We start from the raw sequence: 24,935 nt of genomic DNA on the forward strand, positions 1-24,935 counted from the left end.
GTGGTGGTGCAGCTGGAGGGACTTGAACCCGAACCAAGACCCCAAACTAAACTGAACTACCCTTCCCTACTTTGAACCAAAGCTATCCGTCCCAACCATTTCGTTCCATTCCTCGCTTCCACCTTCTCGTCCCTGCACACCCACGCGTGCAAACGTATAAAAACGTTTACGTGCGACTCGTTTTATGGACGTGTTTGCTAGTATGTAATATGCAGAAGTAGATGGGTCTGTTGGTATAACGCGTGAATACCGTGTCCAGCAAAAGAACCATCCACGGGTGTTCTTTCGCATGTTCGATTGTATCGGATAACGAAAAATGGTCCCTTGAATTTCGTTTCTAGTATTGTTAATTTAGACTGATTGATCATTTTCGAAATTGGATTCGAGGGAATTTCCGGAGGACACTGGATAACGTGTAAACTGGACGGAATACACCAGCGGCGTTTGCTTTTCGCTGGGACGAACCCTAAATGGTACTTGTGCAGTTTCGGTTTAGTTTCGACTGTCGACGGTAGTATTCGAGTTTGCTCGTAGCTTAGATCGTTAGTTTCCGACGCGTTAAACTTGAATATTGGTTTCGTAGGAGAGACCTGTAGCTTCCGATCCCGGTGGCTCGCGAATTTCTGACGTAAAACGACGTTAAGCACCTTGGGGGATTCCATCTGCGTTATTCGAAAATTTCACATTCACTTTGAGTATGTTCCGAGGAAGCTTGAGGAGTGACTCGGAGAAATTTGAAGTAACTGCTTTCGTTGCACCGATTGCAATCATCTAAAATTATCGCGTCAACTCCTATCTTCTGCTCTGATAATTAATTTAACAAACAGGAAAAAAATGAACGAATTTAAATAGGTTTTTAATAGAAAATCACGCGATTCTCCTTAGTGGGCTAGGAGGAAGGGGGCGAAGATAAGCGAGAAACTGTCTGATAGCAATTCGACCGTCTGCCCTTCTCATTTTCATTCGTTTACACGCCTTTCGTTCGCGAAAAATAGAAGGGGAAGAGGGAAGAAGTCAGGGTGTGCCACTCGAACAGCCTTTCCTCGTCCATCCCTTTATCGCGCGGTTCAATTCTACGCGACTATCTTTTTTCATTCCTTTCCTCTGCTCCCCACGTCATGGTAAACAATACTCGAGCCTTTTGTACTCCCTTTCCGGCCGGAGTGCCGCGAGTTTCTCTGAAAGTGGATTCGCGATGAATTTTCTTTTTTCGGGGGAGGGTTAAACGCATACCAAAGGATACTTGAGCTTCTCCCTGTCCGTTCGTCCATGTTACCGCGGCATTTCTTCCCCATTCTCCTTCTCTTTAGTTACCATGTCGACGCGAAACCTTTCCCCGTACGATACCTTTTTTCCTACCCTCTAACCGCAACGCCACTCCGTACGTGTCGGAATTATGCTCATCAGTCCGCTCGCCTGCGGAGCTAATTACCTTTCGGTGTATTTACGGTTCGGCGAAAGAAAATTTATCGACACCCTGGCGATTTGGTTGGATCTCGATTTGGTCGTTCCTTCTGAAATATTCGCGAGGAGAAGGCACAGCTCCCTCGAGCTAATCGCGCGTTCGCACCGCCCAATTCTTTTCTAATAGGTTCGCTGCGCGAAGAAATCCGCGAACGAGATTAAAACAGGGATATCGTATGTCGCTGTGCCTCGATCTGTCCGAGGGGTAGGGGGAATCGTGCATTCGCGCCGCCCAATTCTTTTCTAATAGGTCCGCTGCGTGACCGAATACGCGAACGAAACTAAATGCGACAAAATGAAACGCAGCGATATTCGATATCCCTGTTTTGCTTTGTCGCGTTTAATTTCGTTCGCGTATTTCTTCGCGCAGCGGATCTATTAGAAAAGAATTGGGCAGTGCGAATGGACGGCTCGCTTTACTCCTGCAATTTTTTAGCTTCTTTAAGCTGTGGTTTTTTCTGAACAGTATTCATCTCGTTGCTTCGGTCATTCGTCGTGAAATATTCGCGGAATCGTTTCGGGGAATCCGCCTTGAAATATCCTCGCAAAATTCCCATCTTTCGGCCAGGTAGAAATATTCGTTTTCATTGACTTTGATTAATCTAAGTCTGCGTTACCATGGGGGTAGCGGAAGAGAAGTTGGTAATGGAATTGTAGTCGAGTTTCAATCGTCACTTGCTACGAGTAAAATTGGAGCGATGGATAACGGACATTCGGCCTGGTTTTCACCGCAGACAGAGAATAACGGGTGTCCTGTCGCGAATAAATCGTTCCCTCTTGTTCCCGCGACTGGTCGCGCAGCAAATGAACCCTGTCGGGAGAGCGAGGAATTCTTGTAACCGCTTTAGAAACGTTTCAATGGCTGTCAAAGCTATTCGTCTTCGGTCCGAGCTAATTTTCCACGCGGTTGTTTCGTTGAAAAATGTAAGAGGATTTGTCTCGCGGCGAGCTGGAAATGTTTTAGGTAATTCGGGGGTTGCTTCGCGTCGACAAACGAGGGAATATTTAACCCCTTAAGGGTGTTGTTAGCCAGGGAAATTAATAAATTTCTTCGCAATTTTTCTCTTTTACTCGTCGGTTGCTGACATCGATCGGTGTCGCAGGATCTGTTATTGGATTTCCACTCGGTTGAAGCTTTCGCCTGTTTTCTTCTCGTCGGCCACGATTAAGGGTGGCTTCCCTTAAACTCGCCCTGACGAGTATCCGATACAGAAAATACTTTGGACACCTCGTGAAAATGGGATTATGCAATTCGAGGGTGCAAGTAATCCCGTTTGACGAGTTTGCGAACAATTAATATCCAACGGGGTGTCTAAGCATTAACGAGAATAAATTGAAAATTCAAGGGATCGTTGTAATTTTTGAAAATGTTTTACCGGTTAGAGAAAGTTGAACGAACGATTTATGGATGCGGTAATCCTTCGATTTGGATTATCCATGGATTATCCATCTTCCTTTTCCCATCTGTTCCCTTTCTTTCTTCTCGAATAGACGCAATCGCTGGTCGAATCGTCTCGTCTTCTTACGCTTCGCAGCTTCTAAATTCACCGGGATTTACATACCTTTTTATGCGTTCTTCTCTTCCGTTTCTCTCGCGGGAAAATTCACTCGTCCGCGTAACATTTTTGCTTTTAGCTTTGCGACGAGTAAATTAGTTTTGCGAGGATATCCTCTTTGACAATTTGCGAGATAACGCGGACAAGAAGAAGACGCGACGGATATTTCTTTAGGAAATTGGGTGAAATAGTAAAAGAAAATTTGTCAACCAACTTTGGTATCGTTAAAATTTGAAAATCCCTCCGGAGAAGGATATTACCGGAATTCGTTCTCGTTTCTTCTTCCAAACAATGTATCTCCGAGGGACGATAAAGTGGAGCATGGCGCAAATAAATGCCAGATATTGCTTCTTTTTTTCCTCTTTTCCGATCCAAAGAAAAACAGCGCTGATTACTCGACGGTGGAAAAACGGAAGCGTAGCTGTTCTAGATCGCGGTGTACCAGACGGTCGATTCTTTTTCTATCCAATGGCGACCGGGCAAAGATCGCCCAGGGAAATAACAGTGTTGAGTCAACAAAGGTATGACGAAATTCGTGGACACTATTACCGGTTGAAATGAGAATGCGTCCGTGCACGGAAATCCATATCGCGAAACTACGGGCTGGAAGAACAAACGAACGGTGAAATATTTTTACGACGGACCGGATAGAAATTCTATTTCAGACATGAAACGCGTCGTTCTAGTATCTCGATTTACGCTTTGGTCTAGAAACGATCGATGGGATTGATTGAAGTGTTAATTGGCTTTGAGGCTAATCTTTTCATTAGTATTTCACTAAATCATCTCTGTGGTAATTAACGGTTAAAATTTTCATTTATATATAATAGTATTGATGTTCTAACACACTTCTATTAGAAATCAATTGGTCGATACATATAGAAAATCTGATTGCGAAGAAAATTGTTTCCCAATCGGATTCGATAGAAGGATAACGTTTGTCGTTCCTTTTTATTCTCGAATTATCCTTTCCTGAATAAGGATAATCGTTGTTCGGGTTCGTCAGGTGAAACCGTGCATCCCGAAGAGGATTGAAAATCCTCGAATTCTCGTGTCCCTCTGCTGGAACGCGAGCAGGAAAAATTGAAGAGAATCTTTTCAATTTCGCGTTCCTTTCTACTCTAAGGATTACCCTGGTATTTTCACAATGATTCCGGAGTATGAAACACGTTGTCCTGGAATCGGGCAAGTTTTTGCATCTGGACGCCTCTGGGTATTACAAGAAAAATAATCGTTCTTTCGTATTTTCACTCTACTTTGAGATCTACTCGTCCGTCTTCAATTTAATCTCGAACTACATACTTCCTTCCCTCGGAGAGAACATTTTTCAATCATACGAATTTCTCTGGGAAAAACTTCTAGTTTCGAAGCGAAATAGTTATCAATTTTTATATTCGTTAAAGTTGAAAGTGCGTTTAAAACGACGGGAAATGTGATAAAGGCACGGATAACGAATTAATGAAATATCGATGATCGAATGATGAACACCGCACATTTCTGCTAACTGTACGCAATAATGTCCATTAATTTAAAATGCATCGATCCCGTGGAAGAGAGGCGAGTGAAATGAAATTTAAAATTTCAGAAAAATTTGAAATATTGGAATTAGGTATAAAAAATTCAGAGCCGTCCGACGATTGATCGACACCCTGTATCACGTTTGTTAAACTGTGATAAGCGTCTTCGATGCTTCTTCGAAATCGAGAGATTTTCTGGAATGGATGTTCATTTTCGAATCGAATTCAATTCTATTCCTTTCAATTATCCCTCGAAGGAAGGTTAAGAAGGGAAGTCGAGCAGCGGAACGATTGCACGTGCGATCGGGACAAAGTAAATGCAGACGAAGCTTAGGTGGTAGGACGAAGAAAAAAAAAGAAAGGGAGAAAGAAAGAGGGATATACCGGGAGGGGTGGCGAAGTAGAGAAGTGTACTTGTCCGGGAGTAACCCTGCAAACACGTGCCATTGTGATCGTCCGCACGCTTTGTCGAATTCGTTTTCGAAAAAGCAGCAAACCCACTAGCCGGCTGAATGCTGGAAATGAGACCGACAGAATGGCTCTGTTGTGAAGTGGAGCACCCTGTATCTCTTTCTTTCTCTCTCTCTCCCTCTTTGGTAATGCTAAATCAATATCTAACGGTGGGGTAACTTGACGTATACAGGGTGTTTCGATAAAGCGCGACAAATCGATTCGTTATTAAAGGTGCGTTCTAATTTTCAAATTTGCTGGAATTTTTTTAAACATTCGTATCTCTACGAGGTTTAGGGTGACTCATAGGATCGTCCCTTCCGTCGCGTTGTTAATGGTAGATCGTTTTCTGCGAAGTAATGCAAGGAATGAAAACAGTCCGTCCGATAAATCAATTTCGCGCGTTTACATTCCGGAGGAGGAATGCAAATGACGCGTAATGGACGATTAATCCTGAACGTCGATCAACACCTTTGTTTTTCACCAAGCCTCGATATTCAATGGAGATTTTAATATTATTCTACCATTAGTGTTATCGAAGTGTAGTATGGTCGTTGCTCTAAGCAAATATGATTTTGGAACGGTAAATGGAATAGGAGAAAGGTATCCGGAACTGCGGAGGAAAGTAAAGTTCGGTAGGGAAGGGATGAACAAAGAGAGAATCGACGACTGAGGGGCAGAAGTAAGGGTGTAAGGGTCGTGTGTTCGTCACGTGTCGAGTGTTACGTGGCTCCATTCAACACCGTTGATACATACGTCCCTGATGGATCATGCCTGAGAAGCATATTGTTGGACGTAGACCAGTAACCGAGAAATGAATGTGTTCGACTTGGCACGATAGTGACACTGTTATTTAGTAATTGAACGAAGTGTTTCATTTTAAAAAACAATTTAAATGATATCGTAAGAGCATCATTTGTATCAATCACTTGGATAAAATTGGAGATTCGTGAACAAAATTTTGGAAATTTCCAAAAATTGAATTTTGCAATTCTGACGTCAGAACCGTAATCAGCGACTCCCAAAAAACTTTAGGAAGAATAATCTGCCCCTCAAAAGGTTAACACTTGGGGTTTTTATCAAAATTCAAAGAGGTGTTATCAGGTACAAATTACCGTGTCAGAAGGGTGTAATTTAGCGATCTTTTTAAAAATGACCCGTGTCAGGAAATGTAGGTAAAACACGAAGTAGGAGCGACAGAGAGGTTTTCGCAGGGACACCCTGTATTAGAGACACTTGGTATTCGCAGCAAGTACTCTTAGCCACCCTCCTCATGCTCGTGCAGTTAGTCACCCTGTTCGACCCTCGATTTTCCGACCACCCTCACCGCCGAATATAGGGTGGCACGAAAACACGCTGCAACGTTAGAAAAGCAGTTTCATTCCAGCGGAAATTCGACGGTGATTGCGGCGCGATTGGAAACGAGACGAAAAAAAGGGCGGTTCATTAATCGCTTTGATGTTTTATCAATTTTCCAGACAATTTTAAAAGGTTACGAAAATTTTAGAAAAAGAGTGTATTAAATTTTGATAAATCATCTGTCAGATAAATTTGAATATTTCATTGATCGAAGCTTTAAATATTTCACGAAGACGGTATTCTTGTTTTTCTCGTCGGATAATAGGTATTCGAAGGCTTCCTTGGAAGGAGGTTAAACGAGTCTTAGGGAAATTTCAGGAAAGCACGATTTCACCCCGTCGATCCCCTCTTTACATGACCCACCCTCGTCGCACTTAGTCATTCTCCCCTAACCTCGTTTCCATTCCTTCTGGCGAAGGTACAGGACGCTCCAAGGGTGTCTAACCCCCCCTCCGGCACACAGAGATCCGAGGTCGGGATGTAACGCGTTGCGAGAAAATACGATATCCATTTTCCCTTCTTCTCAGCCCTCTGTTCTTCGTTTCATTTCGTTCGAGAGTTACGTAGTCTTTGGTCGGTTGGTCGAGGTTGCCGAAAACGTGGCTACAAAGGATATTGCGTCTGGCGGAAAGCAATAAACGCGCGATAATGAAATTATTTGAGCAAATTGTATCTTTACTCTTGTTTACATACAAATTTCGCTAATAAGATTGAAACGTCTGGAAATGATTAAACGATCGATACCTTCGTTACGATCGAATTTACTGCGCTGCAGGACTTTATTTGCTTCCCGGTTCTCGGGGATAAATTGATTCACAACTGAACAATTAAATTTGTCGTTAAATCCGAGGAAGGTTCGGAATAAAGCCTTCAATTAGAAAGCCTTCGCTTCGTCGAGTCGGAATTTTTCTTTCTATAATTATTTAGAATACCCTGGCGAATCGAATAAAACGACGCGAGACACTTCGTTATCCTCCTCCGTTTTTCTTCGGCCATTAAGAAATCAAATGTACATCGCGATAGATACGATTCTCGTCTCAGCTCGGACGGTTGCGATATTTCTGTTAAGTCATTTTCGGGCTAGCAGGTGTTCGACGCTCGAAAGGAGCAGCCTTTCGGCGCAGTTTTTCACGAATCCTGAACAAGGGACCCACACAGTTGGCCCCGAAGGCAGCAGGTGGTGCCGTCCGGTAGGTTCACCTGGACCTTTTCGACGCCTGCCGTTTCCGACTGCATAAATAACAAATTTCCCTGACTGCCGGCTGTCTTCCCGATTCGCGTACCGAATCTTAATCCATGGAAATCGATAATATCGGTAGCCGCAATGACAATTAACGCACGAAAAGGATATTGTTATTTTACCAACGAGTTCTCACGTGACGGTGAAACTTTTCTCTCGTTTCAAATTAAATCCCATGCTTCTTCCTTTAATCCGTTCGTCGAGGATTTAACGAGATAGAAATTGAAACGGAACGTTTGTTTCTCTTTCCTCGGTGACGTTAATCCTTTCGTTGCTGAGGTACGTACAGGGGTGGATCGTTTTTATTTTTTATAATTCGAGGAATAATAACGCGTCGGTATCTCGTCTCATCGACGATTCACCGCGTACGTCCGTATTTCTACGATGTATCTCGCGTATAACGCGAAGCATCGTGTTATCTTGGATGCAGGCAAGCAGCGTGGGTGGATTCCAAGTGCGTGAAACGTGTCGGGTCTCGTTAAACAGCTCCAAGTATTCATAGGTGGTGAAGTTCCCTCGGTTATTGCCTTGCAAATACGATATCGTCCTACTCGGCGAATGCTCCAACACCGTCCTCCGTCTTCCTCCGTCTTCATCGTCTGCTGCTTTTTACAACGAAACGACAGCTGCTGCTCGGAACTTTGTAGCATTTGCTACGGATACGAAGGGTCCGGCTTGTTTTCTCTGGTCGACGCTTAACAAGCCCATCTGGAGAACGATAAAGATGGAGCACCCAGCCACGTTTCCACCGTTTCTTTCATTAATATCACGAAATCTTAATTTTAATTAGCGAAATTCGCGAACGATCTTCGCGTCGAACGAAAGGATAATTAATACAGCGTTTAATAAAATCCTCTTCGTTCGAACGTGCTCGATATTCTCGGCGAATGAATATTTATCGCGGCGACAACATTCGAAATGAATTCTCGCGAAATTAACTGGCTATTATGATAATGACGAGGAGAGCGGTCGATACGTTCGATCGGTGTTATACATTCTGAATTTATAACGTTCCCTCGGAAGAACGAGTTACGGGGGTTCCCTGTAATTTGTAGGTACATAAATACGAGGGTACTTAAATTTACAAAGCTATCGGTACGCTGGCCTGCGCTTCCTCTTTTATATCGATATTTACTGTCCTGCTAAATGTTTCTCGTAAACTATACTACCTCTCGTCTCTCTTGTGTCGAGAGAACATTAGGGATGAAAGACGCTCGAATTAACCCGAATCTCTGGCAAAAATTGCCTCGTCGTATTATTTCTTTCTTCAACGAGTTAACCTACTAAAACAATCGCTTCTCCGTCGACCATTTCCTGGGGAAATGTGTTTTAGTTAATGCTTTGGACGGCGGACCATGGAGAGAGCCTCCGAAATTATTCTTCCGTTAAATAAAACTCTTTCGTTTCGAGCTTATATATTTAATTTAAGATTAACATCCTTGTATTTTGTCAGGATTGATCCAGGCTCTACCGTTCAAGGGTTAAATTAATATACGAGTTGTTCGCGTCAAAGGGAATTTCATAAGAAATTTCATTAGGATCTTCTTCGGACAGGTGAGCGACAGTCGGGATAGACAAAGGGGATAAGGAATTCGCGGAAAGCTGATTCGTTCAGTTGTCGAAAGTGCAGGAACATGAAGAGTTCGACTAAAGGATGTGTACGCGTGTTGCATTATTCAAGGGAAATCCTTCCTTCCCTATGTTCTCCCGTCTTCTTTTTCACCTTGATCTCCTTCCTTCTTTCCTTTCAGTTCTTCGAATCGAACAAACTTTCGACCTTCGAATTTCTCTTCCTTTCGGTCCACGTACAGAATTTCAGCAGCTTATTGGAAAAGCATCGAGCAACCGTCGGTTGGCACCGCGCCTCGCCACTTTCCGCTCGAGATAAGGGTTGAAGAGGGCCGTAGAGGAGCGGGAGGAGGAGGTCGAGAGGACTCGAGCAGCTTGAGAATTAGCAGAGAGGTCTTGCGCCACTGATAACGCGAATCGTATTGACGTGGGAATTAGTTGTGCTACGAATCGAGCATGGACAGCTTCGGAGTGGCTTACCATCCGTTTCCCGACGTGCTAAACCTATAGATCAGTGTTTCCCAACCCTTTTTTGTGCCATGCCCCATCTAAAGCTTCCTAAAATTATAACATATAATTTTTAATATTCAAAAATTTAATTGTTCACTGAAGAAACTTGAACGATAGGTTTTAGGAAGAAATAATTTTAATGAAAGATTTTTCTATATTATTTTAATTATTACCGTTTGAACTCTGGACGAGTCGATTTTCGAATTGCCACCCTTAACAATGAAATTGTAAAATTTTGTAAAATTCATTTAAAATAAAATAAAATTGCCCCAGATTGGGAAACACTGATATAGATCTTCCTCCAGTTGCATCACTGCAACGTTGCACCGAGATGCATTTATTATTAAAAAATTAACTATTATTTTTCCTTTTCTGTTTCAGGTACGTACCTTTCCTCTCTCTACGTCTACATCTAAATTCCTGCATCCGGTGAGTGGAATCAATAATATTTCTCGTTTAAAATAAAAAATTCGAAAGGGTTCGATTCGCTCGAAATCCCAGAAGCGTTAAAAATCGCGAACGAGCGATATAAAATAGAACGAAAGATGCTGCAAGGAAACGGGGATTTTGTTATCGCGACAACAAGGCAGGTTGTGATGCAGCAGAGCATAATGGATTACGCGAGGAACGATAGAGACAATAGTGTCATTCGATCCGCGCTATCGTCGTTACATTAACAGCGGAAAAAATTGTATACCCAACCGCGGTAGAAACGAAACGTTTCACCCGCGTGTATACATCGTTGAATGCAAGTTGACACGGCTGTGTTCACCGACGATAATGTATTGTTTGGCGTCAGGTAGTTGGATATCGTGTACGAACCGGTCTCGGCTCAGGTGTTTGGTCTTCTGCAATGTTAACCCCTTTCTTTTTTTTTTTTCCATTCTTTTTTTCCACGAGATATTCACCTTGGGTCGAGGCGTTTTAAACCGAAACATCTGCGCGTCAAAGAGGAGCACCCGGTGTACCGGGACTCTCGGTTTAATTAAAACCCACGAGGATTCATTGCGACTTTTATATTAAAGATACTAATTGCACGCTCGCGTCGTTAATCAAATAATTACAACGCGTTACAATTCTTAATACCGCGATGTTTATTTCGATTCAATTGGAACACCAGAATATCCGAATCTTTTTTCGGGAACGATGGTAACCGGGAGGGATTTGAAAGAATTCTGAATGATTCATTGCGACTTTTATATTAAAGATACTAATTACACGCTCGCGTCGTTAATCAAATAATTACAACGCGTTACAATTCTTAATACCGCGATGTTTATTTCGATTCAATTGGAACACCAGAATATCCGAATCTTTTTTCGGGAACGATGGTAACCGGGAGGGATTTGAAAGAATTCTGAATGATTCATTGCGACTTTTATAGTAAAGATACTAATTGCACGCTCGCGTCGTTAATCAAATAATTACAACGCGTTACAATTCTTAATACCGCGATGTTTATTTCGATTCAATTGGAACACCAGAATATCCGAATCTTTTTTCGGGAATGATGGTAACCGGGAGGGATTTGAAAGAATTCTGAATGATTCATTGCGACTTTTATATTAAAGATACTAATTACACGCTCGCGTCGTTAATCAAATAATTACAACGCGTTACAATTCTTAATACCGCGATGTTTATTTCGATTCAATTGGAACACCAGAATATCCGAATCTTTTTTCGGGAACGATGGTAACTGAAAGAATTCTGAATATCGGATAAGTGTTACAGCTGAAAAGAGGATAAAACGAAGGATAACAGCACGTGGTTACGGGTTGACGGTCGTTGATCGATGCAAGAAAAACGCGAACGAATAATAACCGTAATAACGAGTGTAATAATAAGTCGGAACGGGTTGACGTGGTTGGTTATGATCGGAGAAGAGTCCGGTGGTAAGCCAGGAACGAGTCTGTCCTACCTCGAGGGCTTCTGCAACGAGGGGACCATCCCCACCCAGAAGAGGGGCCCGTTCGGGTCGGCAGCGTCCTTTCCATCCTCAGTCCTCTGCGAACCGGTGTTCGAGTTGCTCGACCGTTCGTTTTAAACTCGTTTAATCGCGAACGAGTGTTCGTTTAAACGTTCGTCAGTGAACCGCTGGTAGAGGAATGCTCTAACATCGGGTAGTGTATCTAACTTTCGTCAAATGATATCGAAATGGTCAGGTGGAGATGAATTTCGAACGACGGATTTTCAAAGAGACACCCGTGGAATCCAATTAATCTCGGTGTATAACGGAACTTGGCTGTAGAAGCAACGGTGCTCTAGTAGAGAAGCCTTTTGTTAACGCAACACACGGTTCGTTTGCTCGAATTCTTCGACTGAACCGTGTGTCGTTTGCGGAGAAATTCCTTTTTCAAATTTATTTTCCCTCCATTGCCCCGGATAGGGAATGGAACCGTGTGTCGTGGAAAATGGAACACGAACGAAACAGCGTCACTGTGGTAGTAAAATTGTTTTCATCGCGAAAAAGTGCAATTTTTATTCGTCGAAAATTCTTCAAACCATCTTATCTATCGGTTTATCAGGAAAAAAAGGAGTTTTCTATTTACCTAATGCAAATATTAGCAGAGCGCAAATTTATTTGAAGTCTCGCGTTTCAGCAGAATTTGTTTAACAATTGAAATGATATTTCTTAATGTTATTAAACGTCTGAGTATCTTCTTATTTTTCTCCGACTCGATCGAATCTCGTAGCTTATTATCAATTTCAATCTCGTCGTGATTAACGATACAACCGGTTGCTAATTTTTATTAATGAAAAGCGTGGAATATCGAGCAGAGATCTCGTCGAAACTGGCTCGAGGATTCGGTTACGACCTGGTACGTATATTCGAACGTAGTAGCACGAAACAGGCTTCGCCGGTGAAACTCTATTATTCACGGTCCACTTCAAGGTAGAAATCTTCTTCTTGGAACAGCTGCAACCGCAAGATACGAGAGAAAAGATTGAATAGTTGGCTAGCCTTTGAAACGCGTTTCGACGAATAATTAACCCTTTACACGGTAACTGTATTTAGTTTCAATTCGAATTTTAATAAACTACTCGTCGTTAATTAGAATATCCATGGAAAGTCTAAAGTTGTTAAACGGGAAACAAGCTAAATCGTAACTTTCGTATCGAAGTGTACCTCGCAGAAGTTGGATCAAATTGCATAGATCAACAAGATAGAACTTTTAACTAGTTTGTTTCTATAATGAGCAATGCTCCAAATATTTCTTAATTAATTTTCAATCTTAAGCTCCGAATTTCAGAGTTGAAACAACGTTTCTATGGTAGAAGTAGAATTCATCTACGTGGCTTTGAACGGAGAACCGGCTTTTCGGAGTAGATAGTTTTAGAACCCGGATCCATTAGAAAATATTTCGTTAGCTTTAAGGTTCAAAGTGGCTTTGTGAACTCGTCGACTCGGTTGCTTTTGACGTGGCATTATTGACGGAATCAGCAGAGACAATTGAAATTTTTATCAAACGTTTCCAACATACGTATCTACCTTTGTAAATATACTACTCGTCGATGGACTGCAAAGTGGAAAAAAAAAATAGAAAAAAAAAAAGAACGAAGTGCATCGGATTCGTCGATGCAATTTATTCTTTCCTCCCCTCTGCGTTGTTCCATCATTATCCTCGATGTATCTCGGCTGCCACGATTCGCCTTCTCCCCCGGTTTGTTCAACGAGAAATTCACTGCGAAACGATAGCACCGTAACCTACTCGATTCTGCCGGTGCAACGTAGTCGGTTCGAACGGGGCTGCAAGTGGATGCACGAACGGAAGCGAGTTAACGTGGCTCCGAGGACATTTTTCATTTAATATTCCCTCTCTGCCAGCGATATCCGCTTCGAAAACCCCTGGATTTTTCATACCGTCGGCTACTCAGTCATTTTCAGCTACTCGCAAATTATTCCCCTCCCCTCGCTCTGGGATTACTATCTGCATCATGCAACGCGAGAAGGAATTTTTTTTTCGCATAGAAAAATTGCACTCGGTGCTGAAATATCGTCTGATATTCGATTGGACGTTTTTCGAAAATATTTACGAAACAATTATGCAGAAATTTTTTATTATTCTGTGTTATTCCAGAAATTGTGCCAGACTCGTTTAATTAATTTAAACAATATGGGACGTCAGCGTTTTTCATAGAACGAAAATAGAAATGGGTGATTTAAAATAATTTCTTCGGTTTATGGATGAATAAAAAAGCAGGCTGCATAGTTGTTAAAAATTTGAAAGGGTGTTACGCGTACATAGACGGCTGTTGAACTCGGAAGTGCTTGGTCCTGAAAGGGTTAACGAAAGCGTGGAAGGTTTGAAAAGGTGGATGTAAGAATTGAAAGAAACGGAACGACGAGAGGATAGAGGGAGATGGAAACGGGAAAAACGCGAGGAAACACGTGTAGGTTGAAGGAAGATAGGATCGCGTTCGTTTTATTTCGCGTTGACCGACTTTCAAGCCTCATACTCTCCATTGATAAATGTATCACCATCGATTTTTCTATTTTTCTTCTATTTTATATTTCCCCCAAAATCGTTCTTGCTTCGTTCGATAGTTGGTTCCTAAAAATCTGAACTGTTATTAATTATTATCGCTCAAAACAACAGCACACTCCGATTTCGCGTTGACCGACTTTCAAGCCTCATACTCTCCATTGATAAATGTATCACCATCGATTTTTCTATTTTTCTTCTATTTTATATTTCCCCCAAAATCGTTCTTGCTTCGTTCGATAGTTGGTTCCTAAAAATCTGAACGGTTATTAATTATTATCGCTCAAAACAACAGCACACTCCGATTTCGCGTTGACCGACTTTCAAGCCTCATACTCTCCATTGATAAATGTATCACCATCGATTTTTCTATTTTTCTTCTATTTTATATTTCCCCCAAAATCGTTCTTGCTTCGTTCGATACTTGGTTCCTAAAAATCTGAACTGTTATTAATTATTATCGCTCAAAACAACAGCACACTCCGATTTCGCGTTGACCGACTTTCAAGCCTCATACTCTCCATTGATAAATGTATCACCATCGATTTTTCTATTTTTCTTCTATTTTCCATTTCCTCCAAAATCGTTCTTGCTTCGTTCGATAAGTGGTTCCTAAAAATCTGAACGGTTATTAATTATTATCGCTCTCTTACGATGCGTAACGTGTAATCGCGTTAGCCTAATTGAACAACAGCATACTGATTCTTTCGATTCTAATCTGTTTCCCACTTGCTTTATTTCATCGCGGGAAAGAAAACGAAATCACACGATATTTTGATACATAAATTTATTTCTATTTACACAGAGCTGGAAAGTGATCGCTATCTCTTACAGTTTTATAGACGAGTTGTTGCTAAGTGTCTCTATAATTATGCGAGCCTTGTTTTACGAGAACACTTTTACTACTGCCGTTTAGCGTCTATTTTATGGAAACTTATCGCGTTGTAACGCAGGAAATATTAGCTGTTTAAAAGATTAACAGCAGATTCAGCGAATAATTTTGCTAATTATGCTGGAAAAATTGCATTCGTCGTCGACTGTCCGGGAAGAACGAGCGGAAAAGGTGTCGCGTGAATGAATAAAACGGCAATCGTCCGCTCGACAATATCGCGATTCGTTGTCGGCTAAACGATTTACAACCTAATCCGCCTCCCCCTTTCGAGCGGATCCGAAGAGGAAAGTGTCGCGCGCTTTTAAATTGTGTTTCCGCATCGGCAGTCGTGTTTCAATGAATAATTACTAAGGAAGGAGCGGAAGTGGAGGCATAGTTGAAGGCGGATTCGCAGAGCGTGGGAACGTTGATGCTCTGGATGGAGGTTGCCGGAGTGGAAAGAAGCGGAGGAATGCTCACCGGCGAGTTTCTTCCTTCAACTTCTATCCCTCTTCCTCTTTTTCGCATCCTTTTACTCTTCTCTGACTCGTTTTATCTTGTCTCCTTCGGTGGAAACTGATAAACGTCGCGAAAACGTCTTCTCATTGCGTTCGAGTTTATCTTAAGTCTTGTTATTGGAATGCCTCGCCCTCGCTTTCCTCTTCATTTTCCCTTCTATCCTCGTCTCTGGGACTTTGAAATATTTCTAAATTTTCATTTGCGACTCGTCACCTTACTTTTGTAATAACGAGACTTGTCTCGCCTATTAAAATGAAAATTGAATTAAATTAAATTTCGTCGGTCGATCTCGCGATTCTCTTCAAAATTTTGAATTTCTAAAAAATTTTCTCTATTCGTAGAACTTTTCTATCGGCACTGTACGTGTCAGTGGAAGCGACACGTCGCCAATTGCTCACGTGCTTGTCGAATGTTCAGATAGCCGGAAGTTCGGTTAACATGCGTTCCGATAATCGAGATTCCGCCACCGTATTTGCATGCTCGCTGTATCGGCCAATAAATATTTATTAGAATTTACAGCCCTACCCGGCTAGCTAGGGTGTCGCGAAAAATCGATACCGAATCTCCTGCTCGACGTTTCACGCGGCGACAAATATCAGGGCACAATTCTCTATGAAATAATATATCGTACTTAGAAATTTCTTTTGCGATAGAACCGTGATAAGTATAGCAGCGAGGTTCGTTTTGTCGCGAGAGAAGAACGTTTACGGTGAAACGGGAACGCGACGAGACAAGTACCTTAAATGGCCCGCGGTACTTTAGCTCGTTTTCAATGCCGCGACAAGAATGTGTTATCCGTTCCACGGGGATCCTTCAATTTCCACGCAAATTCTAACTTTTACTTCGCCCTGACAAATGCTTCTCACGTACATTTGCATTTTTATCTTCTTAAAATCGTTGAATCTTCTTCTCGTAAAACAGGATTTTTCCAGTTTTCCATTAACGCCATCGAGCCACCAGCTTTTCTACTTTAGCTACTTACAAAATCCCGGGACGCGAATCGAATAGTTTCCAAAGTGATAAACCACGTTCTCAGTAAAGTGGCGCAAAGCCTACTCAACCTGGTTCTCTCGAAAATCCAAGTACCTTTATAAAAACAATCTTCTCTCTTCGTTATTATTTCAAAAGGAAAGTAGAATTTATTCAGAACCGGCTGGTAGGAATCACGGTTTCGTAAGTTCATTAATATACATTCTATGCATCTGTTGCAACGCGTACGGAATAAATCTATCGTTAGACTGATGTTAATACGATTATATTATCCGTCGCTAAGCTGGCGACGTTAAATCCATCGATAACATTAATTTGTACGAAATTCGTTGAACCGTGCGTCAATTAAGTAAAATCTGATTGATGGGCCGCGAGCTTTCTGGGATAATGTCAGTTTCATCAGGGAAATGAACAATGTAATCAGAACGCGGTATCAGATTCGATCCAACCTGACGACGTAATTGCTTTGTTTCTCACGCCTTTGAAGCGACCAATCACCATCGCAACTAGTACAATCAAACTTGGTGCACACGAGCTTTAATGTGTCATATACCGAAAGATGCAACGGATTTGCATACATGCATTCGGTGCTCCCAGCTCAGCTGCTTTTTCCTTTGCCTCCCGTTCTACGAGATCGTTTATTCACTCACCGGGCACACTGGTGTACACCTACAAAGTTGGTGGCGTGTAATTAAGAAGTAATTTAGCGCAGCTCCTCGCGAACGAGCTTGAACCGTGAATCCATATTCGCGTAGAATCTAAACTAGATTGCCGGACAAATACAATTTGGTAAAGAAAAAAAGAGATATTTATATTTAATATTATATATTTCTCTCTAAAAATATTTATAAATAAATATTATTCAATTTTTATATTTTTGTAGATCCGTCAAAATAGATATAGCAGATACAGATTTTTGGAACTAAAGAGTGGAGAGGGGAAGGATTTTTTTAATAATTATATTAAAAATCAATATGTGTTTTAAAAAAAATTATTTCAGACTCGCTTCGGCAATCTAGTGTTATTCTTATTCGAGCGTGAACACGTTTTGTCCCTTTTAACGCGTCGATTAGAAATTTCATCGAGTTCCCTGGGATTTTTAATAACAACTCGCAGCAACGAGTATCGGTGGTAATTGTATAATTAAATCGAGGTTCGTTTTCGGACGAGTTGTCACGGGATAACGAATCAAGGTGTCAATCATGTCTCTCCTTTGCTGGGTAATATCTTTTATTCAGTGGCTCAGCTGATAGCCGAGTTTTGCTTCGCTACCTCTTTTTTCCACTGCATGCCTCCGCTACATAACCAGGGATATAAATATTCATGAATTCACCGTTGTGTCATCCCTGTTCCACGTTCAACTTACTTTCCTCTCACCTGTTAAACACGACGCCAGTTTCTTTTCCATTCCTCTTCCCCGTTTCCTGTCGCGTTCAGTTGTTCCATTGTAACGTTTCCACGGTAATTGGTTCGGTAAACCTTTTATTATTTCGATAACATTTGTAATGTAGATCAGGTGAGAACCATTCGTGTATTACGGCCGTTCCAATTTCGCGAATCGCAGTTTCGATTTAATTGATATCGCCGAGTTAAGTTTAGTTCCATTGCTTCTCGAGATCCATCAGGTTCGCGATTTATTTTCAACGAGGAAAAGAATCAGATATACCGTTCGCATTGTCGCCGGTGTCGGTGGTCACGGATCGTCGATCCTTCCGGTCCGGCTTTCACCGTTAAGGCTCATCCTGAATGCTCTTTCGAGCGAGACAGATTGTTCCAACGCTCATTGTTCTCGTGCGACATAAATCAAGCAGGTTGATCGAGAACAGTACTATGATAGTGAATTCCGTTTACCAGCTCCGGAACATTGCACTGAGACGTCTTTATCGTCTTCGTTTTTAAATCACATGAAAAATTACGCAGCTTTCATTCTTTTTCCTACTTTTTCCACCTGGGTAATTATAACGTTACTCAGCTGTTCCTTTTCCCCTCGTTGTTTCTCCCTCTTTGGGATAACCGAGCCGGAAACGGAAGCAGAAAGGGGAAGAAAAGCCATTGAAAGATTCGTTGCTTTTCCTCTATTATGAAAAACTTTCAATGACAACGTCTCCCATTTATAGCGATGCATAATCAGTGACCGTGTGTCGCTATTCAGAGATCCTTAATCGGGTTACTTTTAATTCGTTCGTCCTCGAGGCTCACCTTCGTTCGCGAAACCTTAAATCGTGCTCCATTTATAACGAGATTCGAGGAATAAAAAGTAAGGTATCGTTGTAGGTTAACGATGAATTTTCTGGCAAGAAAGCTTCTATGTCACCGGTAATATCCTGGCTCCATTCTTCGCTTTGTCGGCAGATCGATGCTTCTTTGAAAAGGATGTGTGCTCCATTGAGCAGTACGGTAGAACGGCTCTGTAGAGGGTCGTAAATACAAATTATATCGCCATTCCCTTCCTATTTCTCAGTTGGCAAGCATTATAGAAATCTACCGAGATTCTACCCATACATTCTAATCGCAGGACCGGTAAAATTACTCTCCCCGTCGTTATTTCTCTCGACTTTCTATCTTTTATAGATTCTTTACTTTTCTCGATACTTTTATAAATCCTCCCGACGATACAAGGATGTTTTTGATGCTGTAAAGCTTCCCTCGAGAAAGTTTCAAAGTTTTCGCTTGCATCTCGCGTAAATCAGGGGCGTTGCCTCTGTTTCAAGAATTATCATCCATTCGAAAACTTCTGACAGAAGAATTCCTCGCTTCTCTCTTCTGTTCGTGGAAACACGAGATTACAGCTAGAATCGCACCTCAGCTTTCCACCTTTTGCGCAAAAATGGAATTTCCTAACGAGATTCTTCTTCTTTTCTCGCCTCCACCTCGTTCATTCTCCGCTCACGTATTCGATTCGCGGTAAGAAGTAAACAAATTTTCTATTTTAACGCAAAGAATCTTTAACGAATCTCCTTCGGTGGTTTAAAACAAAGAAACTCACTGGGCTTTGTCATGATCGCTCAGATGAAACCGTCGAACGCTTCCCTTTCGGTGACAAAAGGGATCGACGAACTGCTTTATACCCATTTCAGAATTGAACTCTGGGGGGTTGTGCACGTTAGAAATTGCCTTGGCTGGGATAAACTCTGTAATAATCAAAATTACTGGCTCATTTCGAGAGGCATCCCTGCGGTTGCTCGAATCGTTTGTTTCAGTAACAGAACTACGAGTTTATTATTTGAAAACTTTGCGAGTTCAATCTTTATTCGATAATTAAAGATACTATTAAATCCACCCACGTATCCTTTGAAACGGTTCAGTTAATTCGTATTCGTTATTCTCAGGAAAATAATTTCTCAACATTTTCCCTTGTATCGGCACAGTTCGCAGGTACATTAGCTCAGGGACACGGTGTCTCCCTTATGACTGGACTCGGTAAAGCGCATAAATCAACGCTAACTTTGTCCAACTCGGCGAGGATTTATCGAGCGAGTCCTTTTCCCTGTGTAATGATAAATGATGACGATCGAATATCGAGTTCCAACCAGGGGGAATGAACGCGTGTGTACACAGTACCCTTGACAATACCGAGGGGTATGGAAGGCTGGTAGAATTTTTAGGGGATGTTATCCCGATATTGCTGTGTATACTGCTTGTCAGCTTTCGCCTGGTAATGATATTACTTTACGACACGGCGATAAACAAGGTTTATCATCCGTTCTGGCTTTCAGAGTTCGTGGAAAATTCGGAGTATTTTTAATCAAACGAAAATTTGATTAATTAAATAAAGAAAATTCTTTTCACGTAGTTACGTTAATATAGATTATTTTTCTGTTGAAATTTTTTCTCTTCTCTGATTAATAGTAATAATTGTTCTAATCGGTTGAATTTCTACTCTTCCGATCGACGAAACTAATTAACCTCTTTCTTTGCGTTAATTAACTGTTTACGGAAAGTTGGACGCGATTCTCTCGGAAAATCGTGTTCTCTCGGCGTTCAATGTTTTCAACGATAATGAAAATTGAATAATCATCGGCGAAGGGAAAACTTAACCGGTCGTTATTTATAGCGAGCGGAGTAAAGCTTTGCTCGGGATTTCACCCTTTGTTGCTTTTAATCTTTGATATACCGCTCGCGATTCTTCCCGGTAATCGGATAATCTATATTTAATTAAAGGGAAACTCATAATTGAAGAATACCAATTATATGTCTGTTGTGTAATGCGAGTATTGTTCGGGTAATTACTTGCGATACTTCATTGTTTTTGCGAACGATGTGAGAGAATATTTGACTAACGAGTGAAAACGTATTGCATTTTGCATCAAATTGCAGAGATCTGATATTGTTTCTATCGATTTTTAAGGATCCAAAGACATCCGTATCGGTTTCTATCCGATCCAATGTCTAACCGACCTACCTTCACCCAGATCCTTACTGAAAGTAGTCTACATCGAACCACAGTGACCTACTTTTCGTTCTAGCATCTCAATTTTCCGTAGACGGAACGAAAAATCGCGGCATCGAGATGGAAGAATAGCGTTAAATCGCGGATTACCGCGGCAACTCGTTAAACAAAGATGTAGAGTGTAACGTGAAATTTCAGATGGTCCCTTTATCCAAGCTGGCAATACAAGCTCCGTGAAGGACCACTCAGAGAAATGAGCGCAGCCGTTGAAAACGGCGTGGAGACCTCGAAGCCACGGGGCGTTTTCTCGAGGGCATTCGCTAAACGGGCGCAGCCCTTCGAGGAAGGTGAGTCTTCTGAGAAACAAATGGTTTCGGGGATTACCACGGTGCACATGGGGCTTTTTTTTTTGGTGATTGGTCGTTGGTATTTTTGGAAGCACTCTAGTTATAAACCCTCGCCTCTAATTTTCCAACTCTATCTATCTTTCTTTAATTAGACAATCCGTATCGAATAAGATCGAAAATCTAGATAAAACTTTTGTACAGGCCAAATTGTGTTTAGTCAAAATCTCAACAAATGGCCGAAAAAATGGCTTTAGAGCGAATCACACTTTAGCTTGTTAAAAAGATATTTCCGAAATCCCTTATAGACACGTTTGTCTTGTTTGAACTTTATTTTTCCTAATAAAATTTCCTGAAAATTTCGGTAAAATATTGCGAAGAATTTCTTCGTCTGTGTTTATCGTGTCTCGAAATATCGTATGGCTTTTCATTTTCCACGAAAGATCGTAAAGAGTACCAGGCCAGCTGGGGAACCGCATAATATCAGACTATCCCATATATCAGGCTAACCCTTTCGCGGTTCCCTGCTGGTCTCGTAGCGCGACCTCGTGCTGCAAGCGCACTTAACGTGCTCGCGTGTTTGCACGTAGACCTATATACCACCTGGAAGGGTCGTTCAGATCTACGCGAATCCCTTATGTACCTTAATGCACATACCTGGACCGTAACACGATTCGTGTACTCGATGTTCCGGCGACGTTCGCATCAAACGTACGGTTATCGGTTATAAAACAGCGGGAAAGAAATTTATATCGTAGAAAATATTTCATCTTCTTAGAATAATTGGATAATTTTTTACGGGGCAATCTTGGCAAATTAAATTCATTTCTATTTAACGAAGAAACTTACTTTCGTAGCAATTTGTTGAAAAAAGGAAAACAGTTTCCCGACGAGGAAAATCTTGTCTCGTTAAACGTTCTCGGTAATTTCGTTTCATTTCTCCTGCCACGAAACAAATAATTCAGAAAGTAATTGCATTAAGCTGATCCTGCTCGCACTTTCCTCGAGTGTTACATCCTTTCATCAAGAACTTCGTTGCGCCAGTAATTAAGCGACGAGATAAGAAATTCGTTGAGCGTCTCGCTACGAGCCTGTTACATTCTCCCTTAATTAATTTTCAAATTCGTACAATTATGACGTGGTAGTAAGCAAACCTTGCCTAACGAACTTTCCAATTTTCTTTAACGCCTTGAAGAAATTTCCTGCTGATTACAGCCGGATCATTTTGAAAGCATTGAAATTTTCTTGGAAAGTTGAACGATTATTCGAGCTTGGAACAAGATCGAAGGGTCGAAAGTGTTAAATGAAGGAAACAAATTAAGATCCGACGATTTTGTCGGTACGTTCTAAGCGTACTTGAAAGTCAAACGCGATATGTCGGGAGGATGATGTTAAGGGTTGACGTGCTCGAATCTGATCTATTCTGAAACGAGCTTCTCCCGCGAACTTGTCGATAACAGTTTGCCACCCTTTGGATCCCTTCGTGTCACGAGCACCGTACTTTGAGAATTCAATTATCCCGTAGCAGATGAGCGAGTCAAGAGACAGCCATCCCGCTGCTTCGAATCGAGACAGTGTCTTCCGCTTGAGAAATCTAACGCGGAATGAAAGGTGGTGGATTTTGGAAATTTCACCCTTTGTTTCTTCTCTGGTTTCTGGGATTTCGAGCTTACCGTAGAAATGAATAAACAGAGTTCGGGCGATAAGATTTTTCAAGTTTCTTCCACCATTGTTCTGTTACAGCTCTAACAACCTTAAATCGTTTAAACAAAGAAGGTGAAGCGCTTGCCCTTCAGGATGATCTCACAACGCACCCCACCTTGGCTTTGATGCGACGCATCCTCGCAGATGCACAGGTGAGTTTCAAAAATTTATAGAAATTCTTTAACTAACGATAATAATTAACCCGTTAATGGTATCTCGATTTCTCGATAAATGAGGAAAGAATGTAATTCGATAATGAAGAGCCATTATCAGCGATCGATTAGAGACGGAATGAAAAGCTTCGACGAAGCGTTTTATAATTAAAGTTTAATGTTTCCTGTTGGTGCAATCAATTCGATACGTGCGCGCAAATTTTCTTTGTTAATACGAATGATTGAAAACGTGTCCCAGGGAATCGTTTATTTACCGTTTTAACAATTTCGTTTTAAAACGTTCGGATTCCGAACAAATATAATTTATCAATTGGTTAAATAAGAAATACCTTTCTGCTTTCACTCTGTTTTTATTCGAAACAACGAAAATACAATCAAGGATCGTTAAACGATTGAATTTTCCAATAATATCTCAAAATTATTACGCTTTTCTCGTTTCTTTTTCGTTACCAGCTGCAAGTAGTACGAGTCAATAAATGGTCAGACATCGATGTTTCTCCGTACGCTCTATGTACTGTATCTCTTTTCCTTTGTTCTCTGATCACGCTCGCAGAAAACCGTGCCGTTTCCTCGAAATTAACCGAAAGTTGCGTTCGAAGGGAAAACGAGGACACGACGAATATAGCACAGTATTTTCATCTTACATTCGTCTGCAAAATAATCAATATCGCAGCGGGGATTAATAAAACATTCGCAAACCCTAGTAAATCACGAAGAGGCATCGTTCTTAAAATTCATTTAGAATCAGCGTTTTTGATTCGAGAAACAAAAAATCACTGCGCGTAGTTGTTTAGAATTAGGAAGTTCCATGTTAGCCGACGATTTGCATCTGTGATTCATACACTCCGATTTGCCGGGAGCAAAAGGGAACAGGGGTTGAATGAAAAATGCAAAATCAGGAGACGCACGCGTCTCTTGTGCTCGTTTTACCCTCTTTTCAGCCTTTTTTTTTTTCTTTTTTCAACGATACCGTGGCGCGTATGGTGTGTTTGTCGAGCTGCTAAGTGGTACCCTCCTCTTCACCCTTTTCTTCCCTTCGAAACTCTTTTTCATTCGCCGCAGCCTCCATTCTCGATTCATGCATCCAGCGCTGTCTTTCGACGACCGAAGTTTCATCAGAGAAAAAGAATAGGAGAATACTTATCGCAGAGGCAGCTGCGACGAGGAACGTAGCTTCGCGGTGTTTCGCCGGGGATGCACGATCGTCGTGGTTGGTAGTCGGGTTAATTATAGCGAGGAACGCATAATTTTGGACCGCGTTAAGTTTATATTCATCTGTCACGCTCGGAAAAGGTTCACTGCACCCGGTGATACGACGTGCCTCGCGGATTCGCAATTAAATGTCCTACCCTTTCATCTCCCCTTCTCCGATTAACCCTTTGACCAAGAAATTATTGCGACAATAACGCGTCGAGAAGGTCCGCGCTTTTTAAACCGTTAATAATAAACCTACCGACATTTTATTTATACCTTTTTCTACCGATGGCCAATTGATTATAAATAATATAGAATTTAGTAGAGGCAATAAAATACAAAAATCATTTATTTTTAAAGTCTCAAAACCGGTCATTTGATCGCTCTGGTAGGTTTAGTGTTAATTAGAATTCATTTAATACCTAGGACGTATTCGAACGGTAGGAAAAATCGTGTAAATTAGGGAAACAGGTGCGCCTTGAGAACCAAGGTGAAAGCACAGCTGGCTGTTCGATTTTCCTCTTCGGAGGAGATTGGAAAATTCTGCGGGATGAAAGATGCGCGTACTCGCGCACGTAGCCTCGGTTACGTGAAACGC

The 24,935-nt window shown here is 41.5% G+C and overlaps 1 protein-coding gene across 17 annotated transcripts in view; it reads left to right on the plus strand.

Moving 5' to 3' along the window:
• Positions 1-24,935, plus strand: part of Liprin-gamma (liprin protein kazrin) — a 60,312-nt gene that overhangs the window by 12,572 nt on the left and 22,805 nt on the right. For 11 of the 17 annotated variants that reach the window (XR_013062391.1, XM_076689131.1, XM_076689117.1 and 8 more), the window contains one exon: positions 23,010-23,122. Coding sequence is in view for 16 of the 17 variants with exons in the window: in XM_076689117.1 (XP_076545232.1) it covers positions 23,010-23,122 (113 nt within the window). In the remaining variant the exon portion in view is untranslated. Of the gene's footprint in view, positions 1-10,046; positions 10,095-11,677; positions 11,789-21,120; positions 21,270-23,009; positions 23,123-24,935 lie in introns of those variants that run through there. The other 6 variants (XM_076689120.1, XM_076689121.1, XM_076689119.1 and 3 more) reach the window with 3 other exon arrangements.

Source organism: Osmia lignaria, chromosome 7, assembly GCF_051020975.1.
Source record: "Osmia lignaria lignaria isolate PbOS001 chromosome 7, iyOsmLign1, whole genome shotgun sequence".
NCBI classification, from domain to species: Eukaryota; Metazoa; Arthropoda; class Insecta; order Hymenoptera; family Megachilidae; genus Osmia; species Osmia lignaria.